The following is a 15,849-nucleotide window of genomic DNA, read 5'->3' as shown; positions in this document are numbered from 1 at the left end:
AGGACAAGTTCCAAAGATACCGCATTGAAAACTGAACAAGCATGGTACGATGACAAGAAAATTATACTCGCTTTGTTATGAATCCTTTTGCAAATAGAAATGACTCTCAGGTAATTGTTATATACAAACTCTCTGAAATAAATGGCAATCATACAAATTTTTTCCATTGCAATTTCCTCTTTTTTCTAAACCTAGAAATGTTCCATGGCACTGCTCCCTATGTCTCACAGTCAAAGCATAAATAGTCATTAAAGCACTTGAATCCCCAGTAGTCTTGTCCGTAGAAAGGTATGGAGGTCTTGCATGATTTTTCTATCAGTCATCCAGAAGGGGCTGGCAAGCAACAGGTTGGAATGTAAAAGACCATTTTGTGCTTGGGATCCCGACTTGAATTCCACCTTGTTCCTCTCAGGAGCCGTCCACACCGTGGACGGGCCACCAAGCAGTGAACTTGAGTCTGGACAGTCATACCGTGGAGTCCCTGCCAGACTTTAGATGTGCAATCTTGGTCCGGCTAATAAATGGATAAGCGATGCAGAGACCTCCAGCTGCCACAATAAAGCCTAAACTGCACCAGGCGCAAAAGATGGACCAGCTGTAGCCATGTTCCACATCATCAGGCAGGCTATAAATTAGCTTCGGGAGCCGGTTCAAATCATAGGCAATACTGGCAGCGTACGTGCAGAGGGAAATGGTGCAAAATATCCCTACAAATAAAGCAAAGGGAACAGAATGATTGGTTACAGTGTTGCCTGCTGCAAGGCACAGGCCAGACAGGTCTTTGTGAAAATCAGGTCAACCGATGAGGTGGTCACTCCAAATTAGTAAAGGATCTATAATTCTTGCACTGGAATTAACTTGAATTCGTTCAACAAACACTGGCACAAACTTTATGCGCCAGACTGTACAGTAGGTATTGGAGAGTAAAGAACACAGGAGAAGACTCTGATAACTTGAATTATTCAGGATTATCTTGCTGGGATGGTATGTATATTTGAATTCATTTTTGGTTTTTGTTCTTAAAACAGTGAAATAAAAATTCTGTTTTTAAGGAAAAGATCTAGAATCACTCACACCTAATACAAAACAGTCTTCATTTCCCCTTGTTCTATACCTGATCTGACACATTTTTATATAGTTGCAAGCATCATCCAATGTCTGTTTTCCTTTTCAGCTACCATTATCATTAGTATTCATCATGTTCCCTGTAAATAATATTTTAAATGAATTTTTCATGTGCTAAATTATGTTTTAAGGTACAGAGCATGGCACATACTAGGGCCTCAACAAATCATTGTGGGTTTTTTCAATGAATGAATAAAAGCTTTAAAAAAATTTTTTATTATTTATTTATTTATTTGAGAGAGACAGAGAGAGCACGAATGGTGGGGAGGGGCAAAGGGAGAAGCAAACTCCCCACTGAGCAGGGAGCCCGACATGGGGCTCAAGCCCAGGACCCTGAGATCATGACCTGAGCCTAAGGCGGACGCTTAACCAACTAAGCCACCCAGGAGCCCCGAATAAAAGCTTTTAAATGATACAAATTAAATCCAGGATGTTGGAATTGACATAAAATAGCTGAGTAAGGAGATCACATACTTCAATCATTCAGAATATAGGAGACAATTTGGGTGACATAAAGAAAGTGGACAGACCCCCAATTTTACTTTTTTGTACCAACACATATATGTATAATTAATTGTCCTTCCAGAACACTAAAACCAGGACTGATAAAAATTTCCCAAACACAGTATTTTTAGTACTTAAGTGATGCTCCAAGGATATAGATGTTTCTGTTCCACCACAGTAGACCCCTAAGGATGCACTTTGGGATGGGCAGGGGATCAGAAGGAGGCCGTTGCAGGAGATGGGTAATGAAAACAGAAATGCACACCCAATGAAGTACTGGAATGTCCAATTTGTTCCAAATCCTCTGAATCTCTTCTTCATACTTTGGTTTATCCCACATACAATGGAGGTTGCATCTATTGGCCGGAAAATTGCTCTGGGGATATATTGGGGATATATTGAACATCTCCATAGGTAACAGAGACACAGATTTGGGGACTAAAAAGAGAGGGCCAGAAGTAACAGATTTCCCCTGATCTTTTAATAGATCAGAAACACTAGCAGAAAACCAAATTCAAAGCAGGCAGCAATTGGGAGGAAATAAAGATGGCCTCAGTGCCATTTTTAAGTGCCAGAATTCTGCCTGCACTCAAATCGCCTAAGGGCACATTGCCTGAACCCTTTCCCAAATGTGCATTTTGAAAAGAAATGTTTCAAATTAAAAGGACACTTGAGCGATAATCTGATATTTCCTACCCTTTGTCTAATTCTGTTTTTTAAAATCTAAAGTGATGCTGTTTTTCCAAAAAGGATAAAATCTTATCTTCTGAATTCCTGCTCCACATTATTATGGCAAACATATCACTTTGAGTTTTCCAAAGATCATGATGGAAACAACTCTTTCATAAAGGAACGGACTCGTCAAAAAATAATACTCCTCTGCTTTTTTTCAAACCTTGTGAAGAGCAAATGTTCCTACATTTACATGAATGTTTTCACTGGCACCACAACAAAGACAATATTTATATATAACAGGGGCCTTCTAAGGAATGCTGGTAATAGAACAATAAGGCAGTTAGAAAAAAATTGATCTCTGGAGTATCAACAGGTAAAATATAATAATAGAACAATGACCCGATCACAGGAAAAACAACTCTGTTCTGCACTCAACTGTCTGCACAGAGCTGAATGCCTAAAAGCAAGGCTTTTTACGAGTAATGTAGTTTTAATGACCTCTGATAACTTGAGTTCAAACTAAGACTTTTAAGCATCCTTTGATGTCCAAATGCATTGAGCTGAGATGTAGGAAATGTGTATTCTGGTCCCCAGATCTACTGCTAATCACTGTACGACCTTGAAATTACCTAACCTCTCTGAGTCTTAGTTTCTTCATCTAGGGGAAAAAAAAAATGGGGGACTTGGTTACTGAAAACCCTGATATGTCAAATTCCTGTGATTCTGTTATTCCAAAATAAGGCATGGAGCAAGAACACTCCCCCCATCCCACCCCTCCCCCAAAAAGAAGAAGAAGAAAGCCATGTATATACTATACATGCTCCCTTTGATTTTATATCAAGCGTTGATTTTGTTAGCACTTCTCCCCTGCCAAACCCGTAAAGTTGCTTTTGGTGAAATGAATTTTAGCAGAACACCACCAGTTCACACGGAATAGAAAAGGATTTTAAGAAATAAGCTGACCTGAGGACTTAACCAGAAGGATGATTTTCTCTGCCCTAGGTGTCATGAAGGATTGTGCCTTCGTCTGGGGACCTCAGGGTCACTGTGCACGATGCCTCTGATAGAAACTTCTGTCTCTGACGGAGTTGCTGAAACTCCCTAAAGCTAATCAGTGGCCCACCATGAGCAAAAGTCGGGCACTTTATGTCATGCTTTTTGCTACTGACCTCACCCTTAGATCCATCTTGCCTCCCAAACCTGATTGCTCCTTTGTCTTATTTGTATCACTTATTTCTATTTATTTTATGGTGATATATATGTATCTCTGTGCCTTTAAGTTCTTTTTGGAAGAGGGCACTTGTCAAACCTTGACAAAAACCTGCCTTATTGTCTGTTGCCTTTACTCACTCTGCTCCAGGTTAGCAGGGTTATTATGAGCCCACAAACATGCCCCCATCCGCCCTTCACCCTTCCCACAGATGCCCTCATGGGGGGGCCCTTCGGTGACATTTTTAATTCTTCCAAGACGCTTTTGAGGTTATTCTGAGAAAGAGGAAAGCAAGAAGTAACAAAAAAGCATAATATGCAAGAGTTCCTCTCTGTTAGACCCTCACATTTCTCAGAGAGTTTGCACACAGAGCTGCCACAGCTATTATTGTGGGGTGGGCAGGCCTGTTTCTGATTATTACCAGGAAACATACTGAGAGGAGAGAAAGCATTGTTTCCAACTTGCCCAACAAGATTTTGTAAAAGAGGCCTAACCCACTCAAGATATTTTAAAAAGGAAAAAAAAAATCCTCACTTCAAAGACACCAAGTGTGGTTTAAATGAGGAAAACATCTTTGCTGTAGCTGGATTATTAGTCTTAGGTCAAGTTGATACTGCGGAATTCTATTTTAGCTCCATATGCACATCTCGCAGTGCTCACGTGTTTGCTCGGGCTGCCGTCACAAAGCACCAGAACCTTAGGTGGCTGAAACAACAGAAATTTTCTCACGGTTATGGTGGCTAGAAGTCTGAGATCAAGCTACTGGCAGGGCTGGCTTCTTCCGAGGCCTCTCTTCTTGGCTTGTAGATGGCCGTCTTCTACTTGTCTCTTCACGATGTCATCCCTCTGTAACTGTGTCCAAATGTCCTCTTCTTGTAAGGACACTGGTCATATTATAGGATTAGGGCCCACCCTGATGACCTCATTGTACCTTAATCACCTCTTTAAAAGACTCTGTCTCCGAAGATAGTCACATTGTGAAGTACTGGGGTTTAGAACTTCAAGCATAGAAATTTGGGGAGGGACACAACTCAGCCCATAACATTGTATTTGTGTGCAGTCAATGCATGAAGTATATTTCTATTTCTTTTATAGGTCTTAGCAAGATTTTACTATTTTTAAATGTTAATCAGTTATTCGGCAATTAGTTATCAAGCATCTACTACGTCCCACCCCGGTCCTGATCTTAGAGGTAGTTTAATCAGTCCTCATTGGTCACAGCTGTGATTGGTTTGACGTCGCTGTGATCAGGAACCCCAGGTGTTCTTTCCATTCCATTTCCCAGAATGCATTTCAGGGCAAGGTAGTAGACACCCCCTAGACTGAAGTTCCACACGGATCCTAGTAGTGCTGAGCACATGGAGTCAACAAAACCTGCCAAACAAAACCTGAGTTCTACAACCCATTGAGTTCTACCAACCTAAGGATCAGGTCATCCCAAATTACCCCACGTAGGACTTACCCAGGGAGCAAGTTATTGCAGATAACACAGCACATTTGTCAGTAACAATCCAGTTAATGCAAGGTATGGGGCAGGGTACGAAAAGGTAAATAAGGTATCACCCTACACTCAAAAAGTTCAACATCTAATGATCCTTCCTGAAGATCCACGAGGAGAGAGGTCGCCTCTCCTGCATTCTTCTCCTAGACTCTCCTTCCCTTCTGCTCACTCCCTGACCAGCCAGGAGCCCCGGCGGCCAGCAATGATACTCTTCAGCCCAGCTTGAATCCCAGGCTGGGTCATGGTTATTGCCGGTTAGCATCTTCAAAAGAGTGAAGAGTTACTGGTTCTGAAAAGCCCTGGATGAGACTACTTTTCTTATATTAAGAAGCTTTCCACCAATATCCTTAATTAAAAGATACAAGGATATTGCAGAATTATAGGGTTGGAAGGGATCTATCTTTTCGGATCAGGATGGAAGTAAATTTATGCAGCCATCCCAGATCATCAACCCAATTTCCTTCCCTGAACTCCTCGAGGTGCCCGTGGCCAACTGGCGAGCTGTAATTAGGGTAACTGGGCCCCCTCTTCTGACCATCCTCCTTTGATGTGCTTAACGGTGTGAAAGGAGTGGGAGCTGCTTCACCCGGTTAGCCTGCTTGATAAATAACGCAACTGCAACACCCAAAGGCATAAACATTGATTTTTTTTTTTTTTCACTCCTTCAAAAGATGCCCTGCCCATCATCCTGGTCTCTTTGCTCTTCCAGCAAAAATGCCTCATGCTACTTTCACACAGATTGCTCAAAAAGCCATTCCTAAGTTGTCTTTCCTAAATGAATGGGCAAGAAACAGACAAAACTTTAAAAAATAAAATAGAAGATCCACAATCCGAAATTATTAAATCCAAAAAACATACCATCTTTCCCTGAAAGATCACAGCAATCTTATTTAATGCAAAGCCTGACCTGATGTGACATGAGGCTATTTATAGTCCTTATTGATCCTGCTTAGTGTGAATATTCATATGTTTTGCTGCAGAAATGTTAATGGATTTGATTTCAGACCCTGCTGAGGGTGTTAGATAATATAAGATCTATGCACCATATGTACCTTTCTAAAATGAAACTTAAAAATCCTGAATTCCAAAACACACCTGGCTCCCAGTGTTTCAACTCAGGCACTCAGGAACTATGGTTTTAGGTCATAATCAATGGATAACCTAGATAATTCCATATATCTGCTATAGTGGTTTTCTTGTTTTTTTTGTTTTTGTTTTTTGTTCATTTTGGGTTTTTTGTTTGTTTTTTTAATGCGTTGAAGCAAAGGAAGGGATAGCCAAGCATGGGTGTTGACCGTCCCTGAGCTTTGCTGGGCAGCCTGGTTCCTTTGAGAGGCCCCAGGGGAGAGGAAGGGGGCGAGCACCAGCACTGCTGGTCCACATGTGGGTAATCAAGAGCTGCCTGCAAGCAATAAGGCAGAAGGAGGAAGACTGCTTCAAAGTTTCCATTTCAACATCTCAAACTGTCACATCACTGATGCTCTTCATTGAAGGTTTGGCTAATAAGTTCAGGCAGAGAATGAAGATGCCAGCGCATTAGAAGCGGCTAAGTTTAGCATCAGAAATCTGTGGGAGAGATGCTGACGAGGGCTGCTGAAGACACTTCTGCTTAATTAAAATCAATTCTTTTAACCCTTCGTTGCTCTCCTCTGCGGCTACCGCCCGTGAACATCCTCCAGCTAATTTATCTCAGGCAATGGATTCTTGTAGTTACCCGGTGTTTACAAAGGAAAGGTAAAGGCAGTATTTAAAACAGCAAAAAATAAAACAAACCTCTCTAAACCCAACAGAAAGGGAACAGATGAGCACAACACAGCATATCCACTCCCTGCAAGAGCAAGTAGGTCTCCTCTGTGCTCACCCCGGGCTCAAAAACCACTCTCCTCTCATCTAAAACCAGACGGGCCCACGACCTTCTCGGGAACTCTCGCTAGCCCTGGCTTTTATGGCCCAGTGATTTATTTTACCGCTAATAATTGTTTTATATCTAAGAGCATCCTAAATTATTTATGCATCACCCATATTAAAGTATGTTTTAAAACCATCCCTAAGGCTTTCTTGTCTATAGCTCCCCTCACGTAGGCCTTTCCAGGGTTGGGGGTCAGTGAATCTGCAGTTCTTTAATGAACACCAGGACACGAGTCAGGAAAATGGGGGCTCAGCTAATAAGGGGAGGGAAGAAAATGGACAAGATTTCTAATGACTATTATGCCCCAGCTGCGGCTTAAAGGAATCTTCCGGGCAGAAACAGTCCTCTCTGCTTCTTTGCTACCCTGACCCACTCGTTCTGTCATTTGGGTTTTAAATGAGGCACCCAGTGGCTAGGCCCGAGGAGTCAAATCCTCCTCCAAAACCTCAGGAACTAGAATTTTAGCCTCCTTGTGCTACAGTCCTAGTGTAGTCAACAAAATGTGAAGAGCTTACGTTGGTTTTCTGCTGAGACTCTTCGGGGGCCGTGTGATTTCCGAATGCTCCGTCAGGGTGCTTACAACGATGACCCGTGTTACTCACAGGGACAGAAAGGGGCCCATGACAGTTAGAAGGAAGGGTCTCGGCCTGTGACTTGGGTTACTCAGGCCTCAGACTGGCTGACCAGAAAGCAAGGCGCCACCTACCTGTCAACCCTGAAAGACAGGCAGACAGAAAATGGTGTCAGCCAATGATGTCAGGTCTTGCTGCCTCCAGTTAACGCGGGCGTGAGTGAGGGGCCATTAAGTGAGAAGTGCTAGCAAACCCAGTCATGGTCACTTGAAAAATGAAACTCCAAAGAAGCAGAAATAGGCTTGTTCAGAATGGCTACATATCCAAAGTCATATTAGCTCTGATTCTGAGTATGCTTGTGGAACTGTTCATTTGACATTCACTAATCACCAGTACATTAATTTTTTTGGTGAAGGAGCAGAAGGAAAGAAGATTTCTTCCCTGTAGCCACCTTCAGTGTTAGCTGTCAGCTCAGCTCCTGACTCCTTCACTTGCTAATCAAAAAGACCACAGTCATGTCTCCACACACCACCCCCCTTCCAATCCCCTGCTTTAAGGTCAAGTCTTTCTTCTGCTTAAAACCTCTAGGTGGTTGGGGTGCCTGGGTGGCTCAGTGGGTTAAATGTCTGACTTTGGCTCAGGTCATGATCTCAAGGTCCTGAGATCAAGCCCCACGTCAAGCCCTGCTCCGTGCTTAGCAGGGAGTCAGGTTGTCCCTCTGCCTCTCCCCCACCGTTCATTCGCTCTCTCCCAAATAAATAAATAAAATCTTTAAAAAACCGGTGGCTTCCTACCCTTAGATTGAAATCCAAGCCGCTGTGCATCTCCCTGCCCTCCAGCCACACTGGTCTTCTTTCTGTGGCTCAAAATACACCAACCCATCCCTGCCCGTAGGGCTTGGCTCGCCCCACAGCACACTCCCAAGGGCTGGCTGCTTTTCATGATTTGGCCGGGAAATCGCCACCTCAGCAAGGTGTTCCCCGAACCCCCAATCCACCTTGTTTGTTTTCCTCAAAGTTTTTATTACTATCACAAGTTCTTGTCTCCCCACGATGAAAATGGAGGATTTTTGTCTGCCTTACTCATTGTGTCTCTAGTACTTAAAGTAGTGCCTGGTACATAGTGAGTCCTCAAAATCTATCCGTGGAGTGAAATAAATGAATGTTTTGTGTGTAAAAATGACCCCAAAGACACCATCCATCACTAAGAGAAGTACTTTGAGTTGACTTCCAGCCCTGGGGGTGGTTGTGCTGATCTCTCTCTCACTCTCTCCCTCTCTCTCATGGCGAGCTCCTGATAAACAATGGCCAGAGCTTGCCAAGAGTCCAAGCCAGGGCTAGGGCCAGGGTGGAGAAACCAGGCCCGTATTAGGAACATTGTTGTTCTGTATCACCCACCAAAGCCAAATGGCCCCTGGTTGCTTTTCTCACAAGTGAAAGCAAAATGAGCAGAACGAAGCCAGCCGCATACAGAGCAGCCTTCCCTTCTGCCCGGAGAGGGTCTGAGGTGTTCAGCGTACCTGTCATGAGGAAAAGGAGTCCGGCCACGTGTTGGGTCAAGCTTTCCTCCCAGAAGAAACTGACCGTGGCCACGATGCAGCCACAGAGCAGGACGGCCACCGCCATGCCCAGGAAGCCGGCGGTGATTCTTCTCAGGTCTACTCTCGAAACACAGACATTCGGAATGGGAAGGAGAAACAGCAGAGTTACTGAAAACTAGAGAATGAAGAGCTTGGTGTACATGGTAAACACTAGTCAGTGGCATGAGCAGGCTTGGGGTCTGCAGGCTTGGGGTGGTCTAGGGAAGTCTCTCCCCAGGTCTCCCACCAGAGGACAGATGGGGTCAGAGTCTACCTTCTCTGCGTGCACGGACAAGTCTGGACCACGCAGAGAGCAGAGCAGAGGACGGTGCCCGGATCAATTTGGGTCATGGATAGCAAGTTACTTAGGAAACAGAGAGTGAAATATCTTCTCTTTCCTTAAAAGAGCAACGGGAATGCCGCCTACCACCGCTGCAAGGGGCTACACTTAATCTGGCTTCGGAGAAAGAGCCTACAAGGTATGCTGCAGTGAAATACGGTTTAACTGAGCGCCATGGGTGCCAGTTACCTTGTTTGTCTTTGTCACAAAGACACAATCATGAGATTCCCTAGGCCAGAAGCCCAGCCCTTCCCCCAGCTCTGAGGCAAAACAAAGACATGGACCGACGACCGGGACCCGGACATATTTTCACTCTGATCGCTACCCTACAGCAGCACTCTGATTGCGCACCCTCTGCTATTTAATTTCTTCTATTTTTCTATTTCCTTCCTTCCCTCTTCGTTTTTTTTTTAACAAATCAAATTTTAAAAATTGTTAGCTAAATGTCTGTGACCCTTCTTAAAATAGTAGATCCCAAGCATAGCTTAGCTGCCCCAGAGGCCAGTCAACAGCTCTGGGCCCACATGGACCATTCCTTTCTTTTAAAGGGGCTTCTCATTTCCAGCTCAGAGCATCTAAATGAAAGCAGAGCATCGCTGCCTAGAAGAGGAGGCACCTCAGGCCAAGGGCCAGGAGCTGTGATCATTTAAAGGGGCTGAGTTTAATGTTAAGAGGATAAGTCATTTTGGGACATCCACATCTGAGCAGAGGAAATGTCGAAATAGGTCAGCCATTGTTGTCTCAACTTCCTAAATTCCCTGTGGTTTAAGTAGTAATTCTATTGTCTACGACCATGAAAAGGCACTAGGTTCAGATATAATCTATGTGGGATTTGCATTAGTACCAGACATGTTAAGCTTATCTGGTAAACCTGGTACAGATGCCCAATGTGACTTTCTTAGAAAGAGCTATGCATGCAAATACTGAAAATGTCTTTCTGTAAGAACCTCAAAAAAGATAAAGAGAACACTCAAATACTGTCTTGCTGGGCAAAAGCAAGCCACAGACTCCTCTAGTAAAGAGGCGAGGTTCTTTCTCAGGCTTCTATATTGATCTTTTCTCACCAGACTTAAAACCAGTGACTACGGGGCTTTCTGGACTGTTGATTAAGACAAAGAACTCCAAACACGCTCCTAAAGAATTCAGACGTAAGAACACTTACACAAAACTCTAACTCAGATCTGCTGAGAAATGCTTGTTAAGATCAGCCAACAAGAAAGAATTTTCAGGAAGTCATACCATTAAGAAATAAACCACATTTCAGGCAATGACTTTCCAAGTCCTAAATTTGCCAATCCTAATATGTATAGCATGAGACCACTGCTAAAGCAGTATCATAAGAGCTTCCACGTATATGTTTGAGATTCAAAACAGTCTTTTGATCTGCAGAGACTTCCTCACAAAATGAGATTCTGCTTGGTTTTCTGCAGCGGCTTTGGTCACCAAACAAGATCCCCAAAGTCCTTGCTGCTTATTTCACTGGAAAATGACAACATCAACCTCTGACTAGGGTCTAGTTTTTTGCTTTCCTGAGTCATCTATCACCAGGCAGCATGAATCAACAATTTTCAGGTAAATATTGGCCCTCTTTAGTGTCACACTGCATGATCCTTTCTAGATTTTCACATTTTCCTGACAGTGAAAAAGAGCAGTTCCCATCATCGAGATATCCTCTAATGACAGACATCCTCTGAGAAAATTACAACATACACTCATAAAGATATTTCAGCAGAAATACCAAGGCCTGAGATAGACATGGTGGCTAAAATGAATATTGTATAAACAAAACAAAACTGAGAGTACCTAAGGTATAATCTCCTTGGTTCACTAAGACAAGTGGCAGAGCAGGTCCTTGCACCCGATGACTTGGTAAACAAAAGATGCAGGAGGCCATTTGCGTACAGATGCTGCCAGGGCAGAATCACACACTGCCCTGTCTCACAAAGCCTCAGGACTGACATTCACACATTCCATCTGTAAACAAGTTTGACCGCAGCATAGTGAAATGACTCTCAGAGTCTCTGACCAAGTTGGATTGGGCCCACAGGTCCACAAAAGCTCAGCACAACATCTCTCGGTTCAAACCTGAGAGGGCTGGTGGGAATACACTTTGTTCAGAAAGACACCATTTTCTCTCTGACCCCTTCCCAGAAATACTCACGAAGCAGGTGCCATTCATCTTGCTGAATTGTCTTGGTTAAATTGAAAGGAATGTTTCGTAAGCGGATTGGCTGAGAAAAGTGGTACTTGATAGCCGTGCATCTCTGTGCAATACCTTGAAGGAAATAAGAAATGCGATTTACTAGTCTGGGCATTTGAAATACAATTCTGGAGACCTACGGCAGAGTAATGTATCCTAAACTGGGTTGAATGAGGGAAGGGATAGGAATCTCTTGATGACTCTCAGTAATACAGACAAGTCAGAGCAAGAAACACCTAAAACATGACATAATTTTTTAAATCATGTTTCACTTTTGAATGTGTTAAAATTGATAAGGATCTAAACTCTCCTAATTGTTTTTCAACACTGAGTTTGTATTAACTAAACACAAAACTCCACAAGGAGAAATGGCCTTAAAGTATAGAGATGGTTGGGGGAAATCGATTTAAAATTTTAAGTTAACCCGGATAAATTACATGTGTCTGAACTCAATCCAATCTCAAGCTCTCAAACAGCGTGCTTCAAAAAGTTCATCAGGAAGTGTATTATTTGGAAACCAGAAGACATCATTCCATTAGGACAACCTCCTAGTTGGTGGTTTAGGTGGTGATTCAGTTACGAGACAAACCTCAAGAGCCTATTTAACCCCAGGGCAGCTGATGTATTTCCTTAATACGAATTTTACTGACCTAAATTCTGGGCCCCAAGAGAAAGAATAATATTATAGGTGGAGAGGGGGAAAAATAAAAATAAAAGTAGAGAGGAGAAAGAAAAAAAAAATCTCTCTACCTTTTCTGGTTGCATGCCCAGCCCTACGTGCAATATTTTGAAATGGGCAAGTGTACCCATTGCTTTATCTGGTACCTTCTCCTACCCGCCCTCCCAACCCATGCTTTTATTGCATAAATAAATATGGGCTTATTTTTCCCCTGAAATCTCCTGAGTCCCATGATTCAGCCTGAATCCTATGATAACCCTGGCAGCAACTAAAAAAAAAAAAAAAAATCCTCATAGATGCAAATAAACCTCTAATTGATAGAATTTGATGAACTATAGAAATAAAGTGAATTTTTTAGAAATCAGGCATTAAAAGGGGGAAACTAATATTTGAGCACAGCCTGTATCATGAGCCCATCTCTGAAGTGAAGGCGCCTATAGGATCATCTTCCCTGAAGAGTTTCTCACACAGTAGTATACATCAAGAATCAATGGGGAGCTAGTTAAAAACAGATTCCTGGATGGACCCACCCATTCTAAATCAAAAGATTTGGGATAGAGCCAGGAAGCTGAACTTTAACAAACATCCCATGTAATTCTGAGGCAGGCAGTCCTTGAATCTCACTTTGAGAAACATTGCCCAAGACTCTCCCTGCTTTGGGGAAGCTTTTTTATTTTTTTCCTTATGAAAGCACAGATTCTCCCAAAGTTCAAAGCTCTTTTATTTTATGCTTTGTTTTTTTCAGCATGAGCCCATGGCAGTTGTTATGTGGTCTAAGACACAGGAGTTAGGTGTTTATAAGACAGAAAATGCCTTTGCTTACAAAGAACAAACAATCTATTCTATGAGAATAATAGCAGATAACATGCTGCAAATGTGTTAATGGCTTGCATTTGTATTTTTCAAAACTGTCATTCCACTTGATATTCATCTTCAGGCTGACCTTGAGGCTCCATGTAAGCAGGGAGTGAAGGCTAAGGCAGAGTTAAAGACATGTCCAACAAACACACAGAGCCCATTAGCAAAGACTGGGACTTATTAGTTCCAGGCAGCTAAGGACATTTCTGTCCATTAGCTTCACACAAAGCTGGTCAAGCAGAGACTTCAGGGGCCACATATGACAAAGAATACAGACTTTATAGAATTAGTTAAAGAAAGACACTAAAAAACCAACAGCAGCAACACAAAACAATAACAAACCCTGGGGAGGAGGAAGAATCTAATTTCCAGAGTTGCTACATAATATTATTTTAAACACTCGGTTTTTGATAGAAAAGTACAAAACCTACAAAGAAACAAGAACATATGGCCCATGAGTGAGGAAAAAAGCCAGCCAGTAGAAACTATCACTGAGGAAACCCAGATGTTAGACTTATCTGACAAAGACTATAAATCAGCTGCTTAAAATATGTTCAGAGAACTAAAGGAAATCATATCCAAAGAACTACAGGTAAGCATGAGAATGATGTCTCACCAAAGAGAGAATATTAGTAAAGTGATAGAAAGTATAAAAAGAAAAAAAACAAATAGAAATTCTGAACCTGAAAAGAACAATAGCTGAAATGAAAAATCCACTAGAGGGGCAGAAGAAATAATCAGCAAACTTGAAGATAGGTCAATTGAGATGATCCAGTCTGAAGAAAATGAGGAAAAAAGAGTGAGGAAAATAAACAGAGCTACAGAGATCTGTGACACCATCAATCATACCAACATAAGTATAATGAGAATCCCAGAAAGGAGAAAAGAAAAAAAGGGACAAAAAGAATATTTGATGAAATAAATATAAAATACTTGATGTAAACATACATTCTTACATCTAAGTTTGATGAACTACAAATAAGATAACCTCACAGCAAGCCACACCCATATACATCATAATCAAACTCCTGAAAGCCAAAGAGAGAATTTTGAAAGAAGCAAGAAAAAAAGCAACTTATCACATACAGGGGTTCCTCAAAAGAGTAGAAGATGATTTCTCATGAGAAATTATGGAAGTAGAAGGGAGTGAGAGGATTTATTCAAAGCACTGAAAGAAAGATAATCAATCAGGAATTCTATATGCAGCAAAGTCATCCTTCAGAAATGAAGGAAAAATTAAGGTATAATAAATGTATTGTTTGTGCTTTTTGTAACTTTTTTTTCTCCTATCTGACTTAAAAGACACAAAGCATTAACGAATAATTATAAATCTGTGTTGAGGGGCGCCTGGGTGGCTCAGTCGTTAAGCGTCTGCCTTCGGCTCAGGTCGCTCTCCTGCCTCTCCCGCTCCTCCTGCTTGTTCCCTCTCTTGCTGTCTCTCTCTCTCTCTCTCTCTCTGTCAATTAAATAAATAAATAAAATCTTTAAAAAAAAAAACTGTGTTGAGGAACCATATAATGTAATTTGTATGATAATAACTGTGCAAAGGACAGGAGAGGGAATGGAGCTATAAAGCAGCAAAGCTTTTATATACAAATGAAATCCAGTTGGTATTAACCCAAACTAGATTGTTATAAATTAAGATGTTAATTGTAATTCACAGGGTAACCATTAAGAAAATAACAAAAAATATAAATAGAAAATAAAACAAAAGGGAATTTATTTTTTAATATATTTTTTAAGATTTTATTTATTTATTTGACAGAGAGCTAGAGAGAGCCAGAGAGCACAAGCAGAGTGAATGGCAGAGGGAGAGGGAGAAGCAGGCTCCCCACTGAGCAGGGAGCCCGATGTGGAGCTCAATCCCAGGCCCCTGGGATCATGACCTGAGCCAAAGGCAGACACCTAACCAACTGAGCCACCAGGTGCCCCAACAAAAGGGAATTTAAAAGGTTACTAGAAAACATTTATTTAACACAAAAGAAATAGTAATGGAAGAATAGAGGGACATACAGATAACAAATAGCAAAATGGCAGTCTTCCCTTATGAGGAATTACATTAAATCTAAACAGATCAAACATTCCAATCAAAAGACAGAGATTGGCATTTTAAATAAAACAACATGATCCAAGTATATGATGTCCACAAAAGACACACTTTAGATTCAAAGACACAAATAGGTTGAAAATAAAAGTATAGAAAAAGATATACCATGCAATCACCAAAAGAGAGATAGGAATGGCTATCCTAACATCAGACAAAATGAACTTCAAGACAAAAATTTTTACTAGAGACAAAGGCATTTTAGAATGATAAAAGGGTCAATCCACTAGGAATTTATGAAATTGTAAACAAATGCACCTACCCACCAACAGAGCCCCCAAAATATGGGAAGCAAAACTGAAGGGAGAAATAGACAATTCAACAATGATAGTTGGAGACTTCAATATCCCACCTTCAATCTGGTAGAACAACTAGACAGAAGACCAATATGGAAACAGAAGACCTGAACAACACTCTAACACAAATAGACAAAATAGACATCTATAGAACACTCCACCCAACAAGAGCAAAATACACATTCTTTTTGAGTGCACATAGAACATTCTCCAGGATAGACCACAAATCTCAATAAATTTAAAATTATTGAAGTCATATAGAGTATGTTCTCTGACCATCCTACAATGAACAGAAGA

General features: G+C 41.6%; 1 protein-coding gene across 1 annotated transcript in view; it reads right to left on the bottom strand.

The window, feature by feature from the left end:
- Window positions 1-431: 431 nt before the first annotated feature.
- Window positions 432-15,849, bottom strand: part of TMEM178A (transmembrane protein 178A) — a 48,353-nt gene continuing 32,935 nt past the window's right edge. Inside the window, exons 2-4 of the mRNA XM_021697666.2 lie at window positions 11,577-11,690; window positions 9,016-9,153; window positions 432-707 (exon numbers count right to left, since the gene is read on the bottom strand). Of these exons, the coding sequence (XP_021553341.1) occupies window positions 466-707; window positions 9,016-9,153; window positions 11,577-11,690 (494 nt within the window). The 3' untranslated portion in view covers window positions 432-465. The remainder of the gene's footprint in view (window positions 708-9,015; window positions 9,154-11,576; window positions 11,691-15,849) is intronic.

This window comes from Neomonachus schauinslandi, chromosome 10 (assembly GCF_002201575.2).
Source record: "Neomonachus schauinslandi chromosome 10, ASM220157v2, whole genome shotgun sequence".
In the NCBI taxonomy this organism is placed as follows: domain Eukaryota; kingdom Metazoa; phylum Chordata; class Mammalia; order Carnivora; family Phocidae; genus Neomonachus; species Neomonachus schauinslandi.
This window is presented reverse-complemented; position numbering and strand designations above follow the sequence as displayed.